The sequence below is a fragment of the Lithobates pipiens genome, unplaced genomic scaffold (genome assembly GCF_037356315.1).
Source record: "Lithobates pipiens isolate NorthernLeopardFrog02 unplaced genomic scaffold, aLitPip1_a1.2 Scaffold_28, whole genome shotgun sequence".
NCBI classification, from domain to species: domain Eukaryota; kingdom Metazoa; phylum Chordata; class Amphibia; order Anura; family Ranidae; genus Lithobates; species Lithobates pipiens.
Genome location: NW_027507789.1, coordinates 106,803,763 through 106,820,634, shown reverse-complemented (window position 1 = coordinate 106,820,634; position 16,872 = coordinate 106,803,763). Strand labels below are relative to the sequence as shown.

Genomic DNA, 16,872 nt, shown 5'->3' with positions numbered 1-16,872 from the left:
TGAGAACATTGTGTTACCATCTCAGTGTCCTAAGCCAACACACCATAAGGAGGGGTGGCCCTCCATTCCCTGGACTTGGTCTGGGCTCTAAGGGTATATCTGTCTGCCATGGCTCCCTTCCGGAAGTCAGATTATCTGTTTGTTTCGGTGGATGGTCTGAAAAAGGGGCTGCCGGTCTCGACCACCATCTCACGGTGGATCAGATAGATCATGGTCCAGGCTTACGCCTTGAAGGGGCAGGTGTTCCCCTTTCCTGTCACGACCCATTCCACCATGGCATTTGGGACATCTTGGGCTTTCCGACATCAAGCGCCTGTCTCCCAGTTGTGTAAGGCGGCGTCTTGATCAAGAAGAAAGAGTGTAATTTTGGTTGTCAATGCATTTTGGTTGTCAATGCATTCTGATGCATATGTTGGCCGCAAGTGCTGATGCATTTGGTTCAGATGGTGACTCCTCCATTGAGGAGCTCCTCTGGTTGTGGGTGAAGTTATGTTTTCTGTTTCCATCCCTCGTTCTGACACTGCTTGGGGATGTCCCTACGGTCAAGATTTAATGGAGCTGTGTCCGTCAATGAACGAAAGAGAAAATAGGATTTTTAAACTCACCGTAAAATCCTTTTCTCTGAAGTTCATTGACGGACACAGCACCCACCCCTCCTTTTTTACGTTATACTGCTTGTTGACGTACTGAGCTGCAGGAAGCAGGCTAAGGGGTTATTACCAGAGGACCGCCCCCTGGGCGGAACTAAGTTTCTGTTGTTTTCACATGTATTACATGTTCTGCCTAGTCCTCTCCTGAAGGTGACGTGATAAGTCAAGATTTAATGGAGCTGTGTCCGTCAATGAACTTCAGAGAAAAGTATTTTACGGTGAGTACAAAAATACTATTTTCACCATTTACAGGCCATGACCAGGTGCTCCTCGCAAGATTTCTGACATAGGAGAGGGAAGAATTATCAGAAGAGTTGTCCAAGAGCCAAGGACCACTTGTGGAGAGCTTCAGAGACCCGATTAGCAGGTACAATTGTTTCAAAGAAAATAATAAGTTAATGCACTCAACCACCATGCATGCTCACGACAAAAGGCTCCATTGCAGAAGAAAAAGCATGTTGAAGCTTGTTTAGAATTTGCTGCACAACATTTCAACAAGCCTGTGAAATACTGGGAGAATAAAGTCTGGTCAGATAAGACCAAAAGTAAACTCTTTTGATGCCATTTTACACACCATGTTTGGAGGTCAAATGGCACTGCACTTCACCCCAAAAACACCATACCAACAGTGATGTTTGTAGGTGGGAACATCATGGTGTGGGGCTGATTTTCAGCATACGGTACTTCCAAATGTCATGTTATTGAAGGAAGGATGAATGGGAAAATGTACCAAGATTCTTGATACAAATCTGCTGCCATCTACCAGGATGATGAAGATGAAGCCAATGATCCCAAATACAAAATTGGGTTGCTCAATTGTTTTAAAAATAAATAAAATAAAGCTGCTAGACTGGCCAAGCCAATCACCTGACTTGCATCCAATAGAAAATCTATGGAAAGAACTAAAGATCAAAGTTCATGAAAGAGGCCCGTGGAACCTTCAAGATTTGAAGACTGTGGAAGAATGGGCCAAAAACACACCTGAGCATTGCATGCAACTAGTTTCTCTTTACAGGAGGCATCTTGAAGTGGTCATTACCAACAACGAATTTTGTACAAAGCATTAAATATCAGTTAATGTGTTCAATACTTTTCATATCATTCTATTTTATTACATATTAAATTCTGAACTCCTTTGTTTTGGTGTATTTGTATGTATGGATTGCATGGATTGTTATTGTCACGTGGTTACTACCTAGAAAAAGGGTGACATGTTCACTACTTATTTTACCCGCTGTATGTATATATGTGTGTGTGTGTGTGTGTGTGTGTGTGTGTGTATGTATATATATATATATATATATATATATATATATATATATATATATATATACATATACAGTATCTCACAAAAGTGAGTACACCCCTCACATTTTTGTAAATATTTTATTATATCTTTTCATGTAACAACACTGAAGAAATGACACTTTGCTACAATGTAATGTACAGCTTGCATAACAGTGTACATTTTGCTGTACCCTCAAAATAACTCGACACACAGCCATTAATGTCTAAACTGCTGGCAACAAAAGTGAGAACACCCCTAAGTGAAAATGTCCAAATTGGACCCAATTAGCCATTTTGCTTCCCCGGTGTCATTTGACTTGTTAGTGTTACAAGGTCTCAGATGTGAATGGGTAGCAGGTGTGTTAAATTTAGTGTTATCACTCTCACTCTTACTGGTCACTGGAAGTTCAACATGGCACCTCATGGCAAAAAAACTCTGAGGATCTCAAAAAAAGAATTGTTGCTCTACATAAAGATGGAGTAGGCTATAAGAATATTGCCAAGACCCTGAAACTGAGCTGCAGCATGGTGGCCAGGACCTATACAGTGGTTTAACAGGACAGGTTCCACTCATAACAGGCCTCTCCATGGTTGACCAAAGAAGTTGAGTGCCCGTGCTCAGCGTCATATCCAGAGCTTGTCTTTGGGAAATAGACGTATGAGTGCTGCCAGCATTACTGCAGAGGTTGAAGGGGTGGGGGGGTCAGCCTGTCAGTGCTCAGACCATATATCGCACACTGCATCAAATTGGTCTACATGGCTGTCTTCCCAGAAGGAAGCCTCTTCTAAAGATGATGCACAAGAAAGTTTGCAAATGTTTTGCTGCAGACCAGCAAACTAAGAACTTGGACTACTGGAACCGTGTCCTGCGGTCTGATGAGACCAAGATAAACGTATTTGGTGTAGGGCGTGTGTGGCGGCAACCATGTGAGGAGTACAAAGACAAGCTGAGGGTAAAGGGGAATGGACTGGCCAAGCTTGTCTACAGACCTAAATCCTATTGCGCATCTGTGGAGCATCCTCAAATGGAAGGTGGAGGAGCGCAGGGTCTCTAATATCCACTAGCTCCGTGATGGCATCATGGAGGAATGGAAGAGCACTCCAGTGGCAACCTGTGAAGCTCTGGTTAACTCCATGCCCAAGAGGGTTATGGCAGTGCCGGAAAATAATGGTGGTCACTAGGGATGCACCGAATGGGTTTTTTGGTGCCGAAACCGATACCGAAAATGAAAAATACACTAGGCCGAAAACCGAAACCGATACCGAGACAGCACCGATACCGAAAATGACTGTTTTTAAAAAATATTTTTATACAGGAGGTGGTCAGAGACTGGGGACATGGTACAGGAGGTGGTCAGAGACTGGGGACATGGTACAGGAGATGGTCAGAGACTGGGGACATGGTACAGGAGGTGGTCAGAGACTGGCGACATGGTACAGGAGGTGGTCAGAGACTGGCGACATGGTACAGGAGGTGGTCAGAGACTGGCGACATGGTACAGGAGGTGGTCAGAGACTGGCGACATGGTACAGGAGGTGGTCAGAGACTGGCGACATGGTACAGGAGGTGGTCAGAGACTGGCGACATGGTACAGGAGGTGGTCAGAGACTGGCGACATGGTACAGGAGGTGGTCAGAGACTGGCGACATGGTACAGGAGGTGGTCAGAGACTGGCGACATGGTACAGGAGGTGGTCAGAGACTGGCGACATGGTACAGGAGGTGGTCAGAGACTGGCGACATGGTACAGGAGGTGGTCAGAGACCGAGAACATGGTACAGGAGGTGGTCAGAGACCGAGAACATGGTACAGGAGGTGGTCAGAGACCGAGAACATGGTACAGGAGGTGGTCAGAGACCGAGAACATGGTACAGGAGGTGGTCAGAGACCGAGGACATGGTACAGGAGGTGGTCAGAGACTGGGGACATGGTACAGGAGGTGGTCAGAGACTGGCGACATGGTACAGGAGGTGGTCAGAGACTGGCGACATGGTACAGGAGGTGGTCAGAGACTGGCGACATGGTACAGGAGGTGGTCAGAGACTGGCGACATGATAAAAGAGATAAGTGCAGCCAGTGTTGCCCCCAGTGATGCAGCCAGTGTTGCCCCCAGTGATGCAGCCAGTGTTGCCCCCAGTGATGCAGCCAGTGTTGCCCCCAGTGATGCAGCCAGTGTTGCCCCCAGTGATGCAGCCAGTGATTCAGCCAGCGATGCCCCCCCCAGTGATTCAGCCAGCGATGCCCCCCCAGTGATTCAGCCAGCGATGCCCCCACAGTGATTCAGCCAGCGATGCCCCCACAGTGATTCAGCCAGCGATGCCCCCACAGTGATTCAGCCAGCGATGCCCCCACAGTGATTCAGCCAGCGATGCCCCTCTGCAGTGAAGAGAGCCGTCTGGTTGAATAGAGCGCCGGGAACATCACAGCTTTAATTTCAATAGCTGTGTGTTCCCCGTCGCGCGCCATCACACACAGCCCCTCCCCCTTGTCCAGGCACTTTGATAGACAGATCACCCGTCCAATCTGGACAGGTGATCTGTCTATTAAAGTTCCCCCGACAAGGGGGAGGGGCTGTGTGTGACGGCGCGCGAAGGGGAACACACAGCTATTGAAATTAAAGCTGTGATGTTCCCGACGCTCTATTCAACCAGACGGCTCTCTTCACTGCAGAGGGGCATCGCTGGCTGAATCAGTCCTGCGCTATTCATCCCCATCATGGGCGGCACCAGGGGCGGGGCATGGGCGGAGTTCCGCCCAGGCCCCGCCCCATTTTCGGCTCAATTATCGGCCATTTTTTCCTTTTGGCAAATTGCCGAAAAGGGCATTTTCGGCCGATATGTTTCGGCGGCCGAAATTTCGGTGCATCCCTAGTGGTCACACAAAATATTGACACTTTGGGCCCAATTTAGACATTTTCACTTGGGAGTATACACTTTTGTTGCCAGCGGTTTAGACATTAATGACTGTGTGTTGAGTTATTTTGAGGGGACATCAAATTTACACTGTTATACAAGATGTACTCTCACTACTTTACATTGTAGCAAAGTATCATTTCTTCAGTGTTGTCACATGAAAAGATATAATAAACTATTTACAAATATATATATATAGTGGGGAAGATAATTATTTGATCCCCTGAAGATTTTGTCAGTTTGCCCACTTACAAAGAAATTAAGGGTCTATAATTTGTATCATTTATGTATTTTTCAAAGGATAGAGACAGAATATCAACCAAAAATCCTAAAAAATCACATTAAAACAAATGTTCTAAATTGAGTTGCAATTTATTGAGTAAAAATAAGTATTCGATCCCCTAGCAAAACATTACTTAGTACTTGGTGGAGAAACCCTTGTTGGCGAGCACAGAGGTAAGACTTTTCTTGTAGTTAGTGACCAGGTTTGCATGCATCAGGAGGGATTTTGGTCCACTTCTTTTTTTTTTTTTTTTTTTTTTTTTTTACAGATCTTCTCTAAATCCTTAAGGTTTCTTGACTGTCACTTGACAACTTGAAGTTTCAGCTCCTTTCATACATTTTTTATAGGATTAAGGTCTGGAGACTGGCTAGGCCACTCCATGACCTTAATGATAGACAGAAAAAGGGTTGAGACTTTGGCGAAGCATGCGATTTTGGAAGCAAAAGCAGAAGAGCAACAAAAATCAGATGATGTAAATTTATTAGCTGTAAATTTAATGCATAACGTAGGGCGCAGAGATGCACATTCTATAGTCCATAATCCATCATAAATCGTAGATATATTAAAATATTGCACATCAAAAACATCAATCCCATAATTCATACATCAACAAAAATTTAATTCATATATAAAAATATTGTACATAGTAAAAGTCAATAGAATTGAGTAAAAGCATTACAGAGTCTACTAAAACTGCATGATTGGATGTAATTTATAGTATTTAAAGCTCTACGCATTTTGTGGCTATTTTGCCACTCATCAGGAGCTGATATATGATGGATATCTGTGGGATGAGAAATGGTGTGCCAAAAATTTGTCAAGTTGGTATATTACATGAGGAAAAAAGGGGAAAAGAGCAATGTGTCAAAGACGAGCACCCATACTTATGGGTCAGACAGTGATAGGGGGCTCAACCAGGACCTTAATGTGCCTCTTCTTGAGCCACTCCTTTGTTGCCCTGGCGGTATGTTTTGGGGCATTGTCAAGACCCATCCATGACCCTTCAGTGTTCTCATCCAAGATTTTACAATACATGGCCTCATCCATTGGCCCTTCAATGTGGCAAAGTCAGTCTGTACCTTTAGCAGAGAAGCAGCCCCAATGCATATTGTGTCCACCTCTATGCTTGACTGTAGGGATGGTTTTCTTAGAGTCATAGTCAGCATTTTTCTTCCTCCAAACACGGTGAGTCTCCTTCCTCAAGAAGGCACAAGTACAGTCTTGTCAATGAACAGCTAAATGATTCAGAGAAGGATAGGGAGAAAGTCCTGTGGTCAGATGAGACCAAAATTTAGCTTTTTGGCATTAACTAGACTTGCCTGACGTGCAGAGGGAGACCTTCCATACCACCCTGGCTCGGAGACCACTGGAGTGGAGACGGTCATGGTAAGGGCACGGTGAGGTAAAGGTGCCTGTTTAGTCCTCACTGCTTGGAGCTGTATCGCCAAGTGGAAGCTGGAACAGCAGACATGGAGAGCAGCGGATGCAGGCCAGCCGGTGCGATGAATGCGGATCCGCAGATGCAGCTTTGCAGAGCAGTGGGTGCCAGTGGACAGGAGCAGGTTTGCAGAACAGCGGATGCAGGTTGGCAGATGCAGGCTTGCAGGCGAAGAGGAGTCAGACTAGCCAGGTCATACACATCAGGGTAAACAGCATAAATGGCAGGCAGAGAGTAGTCGGAGTCCAGGCTGGGTCTTGGCAACAGGCAATCAGGCAGATGAATAGCAGGGTCAAGCAAGCCGAGGTCAGGACTGGAGACAGAAGCGAGGTCAGGGAGCCTGGTCACACACAGGAATGGAATACAGGCACAGAGTCGGGGACACGGGTAACAGGAGCAGGTCAAACAGCAAGGGGGCGGCATACTGGAAGCATCCTTTATAGACTGTTGGGCGCTAATGCACGCGCACACGTTAGCGTGAGGTCTGCAATTCGCAAGTGTGTGCATCTATGGGCGAAGTCTGTGGTTCACGCGTGCGCATAGACGCACGTCTTCTGGGGCGGGCAGTGAAGATGGGTCGTAGATGGGTCTTCCATGACCCAAGACATACTGCCAAGGCAAAAAAAAGAGTGGCTCAAGAAGAAGCACATTAAGCTCTTGGAGTGGCCTAGTCAGACTCCCAGATCTTAATCCTATAGAAAATTTACAGCAGAAGCTTAAACTTTGAGTTGACAAGCAACAGCCAAGAAACCTTAAGGATGTAGAAGAAGAAGAGGTGGACCAAAATCCCTCCTGTGATGTGTGCAAACCTGGTCACCAACTACAAGAAATGTCTTACCTCTGTGCTAGCCAACAAGGGTTTCTCCACCAAGTACAAAGTCATGTTTTGCTTACAGATTAGCGAAGAAGAAAGCACAACGGTAATCTCTTTTTATGCTGGACGGGTCTCATTGAAATCTCCGAGAAGCCTTTTATAAGAAAGCCATCAAGCCCTGTAAGCAAGTTTTGTTTTTGTTTATTTTATTTGTATTTTTTGTAATAGAGGAAACTGTGAAAAGAAACCTAAAGTTCTACATTAACGTTATTTCATAATTAACTGGCTGAACCAAATAGAAACTTTTTTTTTAAATTACATGATATTAAAAACTCATGAAGAAGTTCACTTTATATTTCCTTTAATTGCTGCTAGTCTAGTAAAAAGTAATCATTTTTATGGCTTCAGTAAGGTTTGCCTACCATTATAAGATTGACAGCATTGTATTTTCTCATCTTTCTTATGGTGGTTTCATGTGGCCACTAATCAATAAGGTGCAGCTACAAAGCAGAAATGCAAGCAAATTTCTTTTGAGTGTTCTGAGACTTTTGCTTCTAAAAATGACCTTTTGGCTTTTTCCTTACTTGCGTACTTCAGAGCTTGCAAGATTCTGGATTTTGGACACATGCCATCAACAAATCACATTCAATAATCCCTCCACCAGAGCTTTCAATTCTGCTTGCTGTATAAATAATGTAGAACAGAATTTGATTACACTAGAGAGAAGAATTACTCTACATCTACTCTTTAGGACAGCGCACATGTGAGAGATAGGCAAAGGAACCGAATGATATCTTCTTTTTTTTTTCATCCTTTTTCACTCATCACTTTTTCACTCATCCTTGCATACCACTGCTGTTTATTGCGAGTTTTAAAGCGTTACTAAACCCAGGACCCTGCATTCACTACATCTGGTCTCCAACAGTACACAGAATATGGAAATGCAATTATTTTAGTAAATATAAACTGCTATGTACCTTTTCTCATCAGCAGTATATAGCAGTCTTTTGACTTCTACCAGTGTCTGGCCCAGCACTGGTTAAAGCTTGTAGGAGGAGTTTTCATTCTCCTCTGACTGTCCTATGAGTCTGTGTAACCCCTGACCCTCTGTCTGGAGAGTACTGTTTGGCCATGTCACATGCACCCTGAAAAAAAGAAGAAACTCTAGCAATACACACCAAACTGAGCATGTGAAGAGTGTCCCAAAGACTCTGTACTATCTGCAGATGGATTGGGGACTGAAAGAAGGAGAGGATCAGAGAGGATAGGATCAACCAGCCTATTTACACAATACAGAGGATTAACCTCTTGGGTTCCACAGTGTGGGTATAACAAGCATGCTTTCCTGCATATACAGACTGATTTTATTGGTATGGGTTTAGTAACACATAAAGGACCTTTTTGGAGTGCAGGGTCAAGTTAGCATTTTTCCCCTACTGCTTTTATTAAATTTGCCATTGCCCCTATTTGGTCATAGTTTAAATCTACATAAGGGGTGACTAGAGTAGCAGATGAGGCTGAAAAGCCTGGACTGCAGATTTTAGTACCCCCCTTGCCTTTAGGGTTTAGGTGTAGGCCTTGTATCACAGGCTCCTCCAGGCCGTTTATGATGATGCAAGAAATTGGTGTCCATAAATCGTCCATCCTTCAGCATCGCTCTGAACATATGTGAAGCTTGGTGTAGAATGCATGGTCATATGCATAGGCCTTCATGCCAAAATTGTGTGCTAAATTATTATTTTTTAACAAAAGGTTGGTCTTTATTAGAAAGAGATAGTACAAATGACAAGTAATACACAATAAAGTTCCTTACAACAAATACAAAGCAGTGTACATAAACACAATGAACTGCCAGAGATTCATCCATCATGCTACAACAGGGTCCGCACACCTCAAATGGAAGAGGGGAAGGGGGGGCATCAGGAAGGGAGGGAGGGGAGGGGGAAAGAGGGGGGCGCAGGGAGGTGAGGGGGAAAGAGGGAGGAGGGGAGAGGGTGGGAGGGGAAAAGGGGGGGGGGAGGGGGGCAGCCAGCGTAACCCACCCAGCCTCCACCTCCCGATGCCCAGGGGGATCAGAGCAAAGAAAGACCCACTTCCAGTCAATCTATCGAGCCTACCCAAGGTTGCCACACTTATAAATTTCTGGGGGCATCCCCTACTGGCATAGGTTAATTTATACATTGGCAGCACTTCATCAATGGACTTTTCCTAAGCTCTTCTTGTAGGTGGGAGAGGCGAGGTCCAGTTAAGAGTTAAGGTCCAGTTTTTTTGCATAGAAAAGCAATAGTGAGATCAGCATTTTGGTGTATCTGGGCCTCTGTTCGTCATCGTGGATAGCTAACAGCGCCAGCTCTGCTGTCAGGGGGACGCTCAACTAAAGACACTCATTAATGCATTCCATAACCGCAGACCAATACTGCGATATGCGCGGGCATGCCCAAAACATATGTAAAAATTAACCTTCAGAGGAGCGACATCTAGGGCAATTTGGGGATCTACTCAGATAGATTCTGTGCAGTCTCTGAGGCGTGAAGTGCACTCTATGTAAACATCTAGTCTGTATTAACCTATCTTTAGAGGATATCAGAACCCTGATACTCCTCTCGAAGCAGTCTTCCCAGGCCTCTCTATCCAAAGTTGGGATGTCCCCTTTCCACTTGTCCCATAATGCTTCTAATCAAGGAGACTCCCTAATGATCAGCACTGAATACAATGCAGAGAGGGGTTTCACTAGGGACTCCTGATCTAGCAGGCCCTCCAGCGCATCCACCACAAGAACCGGCGGTTCCCGGAACTGTGCCCTGAAGGCATGCGTGTGCTAAATTTAATGGGCATTCTACAATTTGATTGTGACGTGTGTGACCAGCTTTATTGTAGAAGTCCTTGCAAGGTAAAAAAAAAAAAATCTAATTTAACCACCTCAATACCAGGCACTTAAACACCTTCCTGCCCAGACCAATTTTGAGCTTTCAGCGCTTTCGCAATTTGAATGACAATTGCTCAGTCGTACAACACTGTACCCAAATGAAATTTTTATCATTTTTCCCCACAAATAGAGCTTTATTTTGGTGGTATTTGATCACCTCTACGGTTTTAATTTTTTGCTAAGTTTCAAAACTTTGTAAATAAGGAAGTTTTCTCCTTCACTGATGATGTGGCATTGATGGGCAATGATAGGCGGCACTGATGGGCGACACGGATGGACACTGATAGGTGGCACAAATTGGCACTGATAGCTGGCACGGATTGGCATGGATAGGCGGCACAGATGGGCATGGATGGGCACTGATAGTTGGCATTTTGTACTGATGGATGCCAATCCGTGCCAAACAATGCATGCCAAACAGTGATGCCCATTGTGGGCACTGATTGGCATCCATTGTGGGCACTGACTGGCATCCATTGTGGACACTGATTGGCATCCATTGTGGGCACTGACTGGCATCCTTGGTGGTCTAGGGGGGAATACCTGGTGCTGGGCATCCCTGGTGGTCTGGTGGCGTCCCTGGTGGTCCAGTGTGGACATCCTCGGGGGGGGGGGGGGGGCTGCGCTGATAATCAATCAGCACAAACCCCCCCCCTGTCAGAGGAGCAGCCGATCGGCTCTCCTCTACTCACGTCTGACAGACACAAGTGAGGAAAATCCGATCACCGGCTCTTCCTATTTACACTGTGATCAGCCGTGATTGGACACGGCTAATCACATGGTAAAGAGTCTCCATTGGAGACTCTTTACCGAGACTCTTTACCGAGATCGAAGTTGCGGGGTGTCAGGCTGACACCCCGCAACAACGATCGTCGCTATGGCGTCCGGTCAGGATTTTGAAACCACTTTGCAGCCATCATTTGCCTATAGGGCGGCCGGCAAGTGGTTAAGTATTTGTCTGGTGTTTGCCCTTTTATGGCGTCTGCCTTGTTTTACTTAGATGTGTGTTGTTTGTATGATTGTTGGAAGAACAATAGGTTCTAATTTTCTTCATGGCAATCATTGCTGTACATGATTCTCAATGTTGTTTGAAGCGGTGTTCAACATATTGGTTAAACATAATTGAGTCATGATGAAGGAATAACTGGTGTTTCTGTTTTCAGATGCTGGTGCAGAAGTTTGCAAGGAAAACCCAGAGCATCTTTTCTGGTGAGGTGTCAGAAGCGACCACTCATGTCATCATAAAAACAGGTGAAGTCAATAAAAATATTGCATCGCCACATCCTTTGCAGCACTCATTGCCATGGCACTAGGCAAATAGGATTTGGTTTTGGTCAAATGTATATCTAGTAATATGGATTTCAAGGGGTTATTGTTACTGTACTGATCTTCTTGAGGCACTGACTTGAAGACCCTTTTTTTTTTACAAATGTGTTCAGTCGATCATAACTATTTTTAATACATTTGAGTATTTTTTTACAATTTGAAGCTGAATTAGAAATACACATATTTTATTTCAGAGCTCATTGTGTTATGATGATGAATTTTGGAGTAGGGAGTAGAATTATAACTTGGCATATGTTTTACAGTTACAGTCAAACTCTGGTTCCTCCATGTTAAACACATACCTACAAACTGAACTGATATTGTTTTAGGTGTTCAAAAGCAGTCCACTTATGGTGATCATTATGCCTGTTTATCTGCAGTCTTATCTTCTCTACATCCATTCAAAGTAGAGCTGCAACAAATTTTGTCTGTCGACTAATCTAGCGATTATTTTTTTGATTAGTCGTAGACTATAAGGATTATTATTTTATTTTCTTTTTTTTACTTAATCTATTGTTCTTTTTTTTGGATTCGCTAACTAATCCTTTGGATAACTTTACAAAAAATAAGTACATAAAAAAAAAAAGTAAGATAAAAGAATGTAACTAGTACATATATATATATATATATATATATATATATATATATATTATATATAAGTATGTAGTTATATTCTTTCTTTTCTTTCTTACCTTTTTTTTATGTACTTATTTTTTGTAAAGTTAAGATAGAAGAATATAACTCATATATATGTAACTATATATACATATATATCACTACATATATAACCATGTAACCACTATATATATATAGTTATAGTCTTTTATCTTAGCTTTTTTTATTTTCTGTTCAGAAGTTCATGAATGTTTATGATTTATTTTTTACAATGCTTTCTTTTTTTAAGGGGGAGGGTGTGTGGGGACAGTGTCAGTGTGTTTTTTGTTTTTATTATTTAAAAAAAAAAAAATGTATTATTATTATTTATTGCAATTTTTTTTATCAGCCCTGTTGGGGGGGGGGGGGCTCTGCTATGGTGAGATATCAGGGGGTCTTAACAGACCTCTGACATCTCCCATTTGAGACAGGGCAAGGGACTGGGGACAGAGATTCCCCAGTCCCTTTCTCTGCAGCCTCTGCTGCACTGATAATGAATGGAGAGAAGACAGCGGCTTCTCTCCATTCATTAACTGAGACATCGTAATCACAAGAGGTTACAATGTTTCAGTTATGTGAATGGACAGAGTCAGTGAAAAGTCAGAAAACGAAGGAGCCGGGTTTACCGGCTTCTACCTCCGCTCTCCATCCTGAGATACCGAGGGGGAGAAGAGAGGGGGACAGATGCACGGAGGGGGACACAAAAGACAGAGGGGGACAGATGCACGGAGGGGGACACAGAAGAGAGGGGGGATAGATGCACGGAGGGGGAGAAGAGAGGGGGGCGGCAGCACGGAGGGGGAGAAGAGAGGGGGACAGATGCACAGGGGGGAGAAGAGAGGGGGACGGCAGCACGGAGGGGGAGAAGAGAGGAGGAAGGCAGCACAGAGGAGAGTGGGAGACACGGAGCAGCATGAGAGAAGCACCGTGCTGAAAGCCTCTGTGGGGATGTGGACCTGCAACTCTCACTGCGTGATGAATCGATGCCGTGCACACAGGTCGATGTAATCGATTACGTCGACTCATCGTGGTAGCTCTAATTCAAAGTGTAGAATTAATAAAGCTTGTCAGTCAAAAATGGGGCAGGAGGCTGAAGTTTCACTCAGAGAGCCCTGAGAGCTGATTGGATGGAAGAGACATACCCTCCCCCCCTCCACACAGGAACAGGGCTGAGGCTATTAATCAACTGGAAATCCCACCGATGTCACCATTTTTCTCTTGGTGTCAGGCAGATGTGTCAGAAGTGATTTGTGCTGATAGCAGAGGAATAAAGCAGCCGACAAAAGTGACACTTAGTGCTCTTAATTGAGACAAGTACACACTATAGACGGATTCTTGACGGATATGCTTTGTTCATATTTCATGTCTGACTTTTACAACCACTTACAATACTTACCTGAGCCCTCGCTAGATCCAATGCTGTTTCTGTCTGCAATAGCGCTGCTCTTTTTCTCCCCTCTTCTCACAGGAAACTCGGCAGCTGAGGGAGCCATTGTCTCCTGCTGCTGTCGATCGAAAATCCTGTAAGTGGAGGAGGGCCAAGCCATGCAATGGGTGTAAATAGATACACATGACCCAGCTCGGAATCAAGCCTGCATAAGTGCCCCCAGAGCAAGTGACATGCTATGGGGCCATTCAGAAGGGATGAAGAGCCAGGTGCACCAGCGGGGGACCCCAGAAGAGAGGGTTCTGTGTAAAACCACTGATAAGTATAACACAGGTAAGTATAACATGTTCACTATAAAAAATAAAAAAAATAATAACCTTTACAATCACGTTGGTTATTAACCACTTTTTTCCTTATACTTTTTTTGGATTAACTTTATTATCACAAGGGATAAACATCATCACTTGTGACAGCATGGGCTGTGACAGGTCCTCTTTATGGAGAGATCTGGGGTCCCATGCAGCCGATCAGACACAGATCGGTTTAATCGGCTTATTTCCTAGCCAGTAGCGGCCAAGTAAACAAAGAGGCAGAGCCAGAAGTGAGGACACCCGGTTTCCGGGGTCACACAGAGAGAGAGAATGGAGCATCGTAAGTTTCTCTCTCTGTTCCGCACAGACATTGCCACTGGTCGCAGCGCTCCCTGGCCCTGCTTTCGGACGGTAGAGCCTGGGAAAGGTGAAAGGAGGGGATTGGGTCCCTATTTAGCCACTCTAATCACTTCGGCTAGAAAGGGAATCCCCAGTACCGAGATGATGCCTGTAAGTGCATCATCCTGCTATAACTAAATACAAAAAGAATACTGGCATGTAAAAAGATTATTCAGTGTGAGAAAAAAGCAGCACCACAAATGTGAGATATTACCACGCGAAACAAAATAAAGGTGTGTTGCGCTACAGTGATTGATATTAAAAAACTTGAATTTTTCTTTTATAAACAAACAGTCCAGAAAAATCTGTCTCTCAAATGGACCATAGTGGTCAAATGGCAAACTCTATATCCAATCCCTTCACCAAGTGCACACGCCACCACCACAATAGGTTGGTCTCTTACCAGACCCTTTATTACAAAGGGGCAAACAGGCTTCATGACTATGTCCCAGTAGGGGTCATCAACAGAGTGTTCTCTTGGGGACACTCATGTTTGGGTGGGGCTGGCTTGTTTTACTTTACTGCTCTGTCTTGTCTAAATCTGAATGAGACGTGAGCTTTTTCCTTTTTAATGCGAAAGGGAGGCTTGGTTGTCGTCATTTCCCCTCACTCAGATGGCAGGGATGAAAGTGAGGCTTGAACTGCAAGGTTCTTTATTTAGTGCAATGGCAGGAAATAATGCTCTTGCCTTTTTTTACCATGCAATGCTGTTTTTACTATGGATACATGAAAGTGCAATACTTTATATTAAGGCCTCATGCCCATGGACATTTTTACAGCCACTTTTATGAGCTTTTTTGCAGCTTCTCTCCATGTTAGCCTATGGTGTTTTTGAGCTGTAAGTGGCACAGGCATTTTTAAGCTCCAAAAAAAAAAACCCCAGGACCAGTGCATTCTGAGGCTCCAGCGCTAGAGCTGTAAAAACATCAGACGCCAGTAAAAGGGGTTAAACTCAATTTAATAAGGCTTAACACTGTATACACAGCGTTACGCCCCATCCAGCGTTTCTTTGTCGCTATTCAAAATCTGTGGTTCTCTATGGGAGCCCATTGATTTGAAGTCGCAGCAGAAGTCGGATCCGACCTGCGGTGCAACTTGTGTGCTGAGAATTTTGAAGGGGAACCCAGCCAAAATTTAGCGCGAGGTTCCCTCCCAAGATCCATATGAGACTCTTATCTGAGCATGTAGCCTGGCAGGTCAGGAGATGGGGAGATGAGTGAGCGCCCTTCCCCGGACCATACCAGGCCATATGCCCTCAACATGATGGGGTGATGACATCACAAGGGGCATGGCCTCTAACTTGCGTCATCGGGTGGCCCTGCCCAGTGCCAATATAAGTCATTGCACATGGCGGACCCAGCATTACCCTGGGAGATCAAGACGTGTCAACAATGGAAGAACAGCAGAAGGAGAAGACCCAGCAGAAGAACTAGTGGAGAAAGAAGACAACACAGAGAGGAGAAGAACTGGAGAGGTGAGAACACGTCACCAGAAGAGGGAGAAGAGCCGGAGCTGCCTTAATAAAATACTTTAAAAACCTGTGTAGTGTGTTTTATTTTTGATTTTTTTTTTTTTTTTTAGGTGAATGGACAGGGGTACAATACCATACTCATTCACCTAGGGTGGGGGGGCGTGATTGTGGGGGCCCCTTGTTATAGGGGGCTTCCAGATTACGATAAGTCCCCGCCCGCAGACTCAGACAACCACTGGGCAAGGGTTGTCAGGAAGAGGCCCTTGTCCTCATCAACATCCCATTTTGTTACAGAGAGGAGCTGTGTTGGTCGGTGAATATAAGAGAAAATAGGATTTTTGTACACACCGTAAAATCCTTTTCTCAGGATTTCCCATTGATTTTTGCAGTCCATTTCTAAAAAGTCAGTCCAGATGTTTGCTTACATTAGAATTCTAGCAGGCAACAAAGAAAGATATCTTTAAATTCAAATTCAGTTTGAATTCTGGGAGTTAATTATTCATCTACTAAGGTTCATGAGGGCTTTCTTAAAGCTCATTAATTGCCTCATAAGAAAACATAAGTAATCAAATGTACTAGCCAATTAAAATTGTTGACATCTAATCTAATTGCGCTTCCTATTTAAGTTTAGGTGAGTAATAAATTTATACTGCGGAAGGTCGGCACTGCTGTGCGATCCGTCGTAGCTGTACATCAGCTCTTTAAGACGCTGTAGCAGGCACTTGTGCGCAGCGCATCCCCAGAGCGGATGCTCGCGCGCTATGACCACCGGGCACCCGTGATCACTTGTGAACCGGGATACACACACACATCCCGAATCTCTCAGGAGAGAGGAGACAGATCGTGTGCTCCTACTAAGTAGGAATAACAATCGGTCTCCTCCCTTAGTCAGTCCCATCCCCCCACAGTTAGAACACACCCAGGGAGCCCATTTAACCCCTTGATCGCCCCCTAGTGTTAACTCCTTTCCTGCCATTGACATTTATACTGTAATCAGTGGCTATTTTTAGCTCT

At 44.5% G+C, this 16,872-nt stretch overlaps 1 protein-coding gene across 2 annotated transcripts in view; it reads left to right on the top strand.

Annotated features, from left to right (window-relative positions):
- The window catches only part of BRCA1 (BRCA1 DNA repair associated), a 353,109-nt gene that overhangs the window by 204,621 nt on the left and 131,616 nt on the right, over positions 1-16,872 (top strand). For both annotated transcript variants that reach the window (XM_077459504.1, XM_077459503.1), the window contains exon 16: positions 11,474-11,561. In XM_077459504.1, the coding sequence (XP_077315630.1) occupies positions 11,474-11,561 (88 nt within the window). The remainder of the gene's footprint in view (positions 1-11,473; positions 11,562-16,872) is intronic.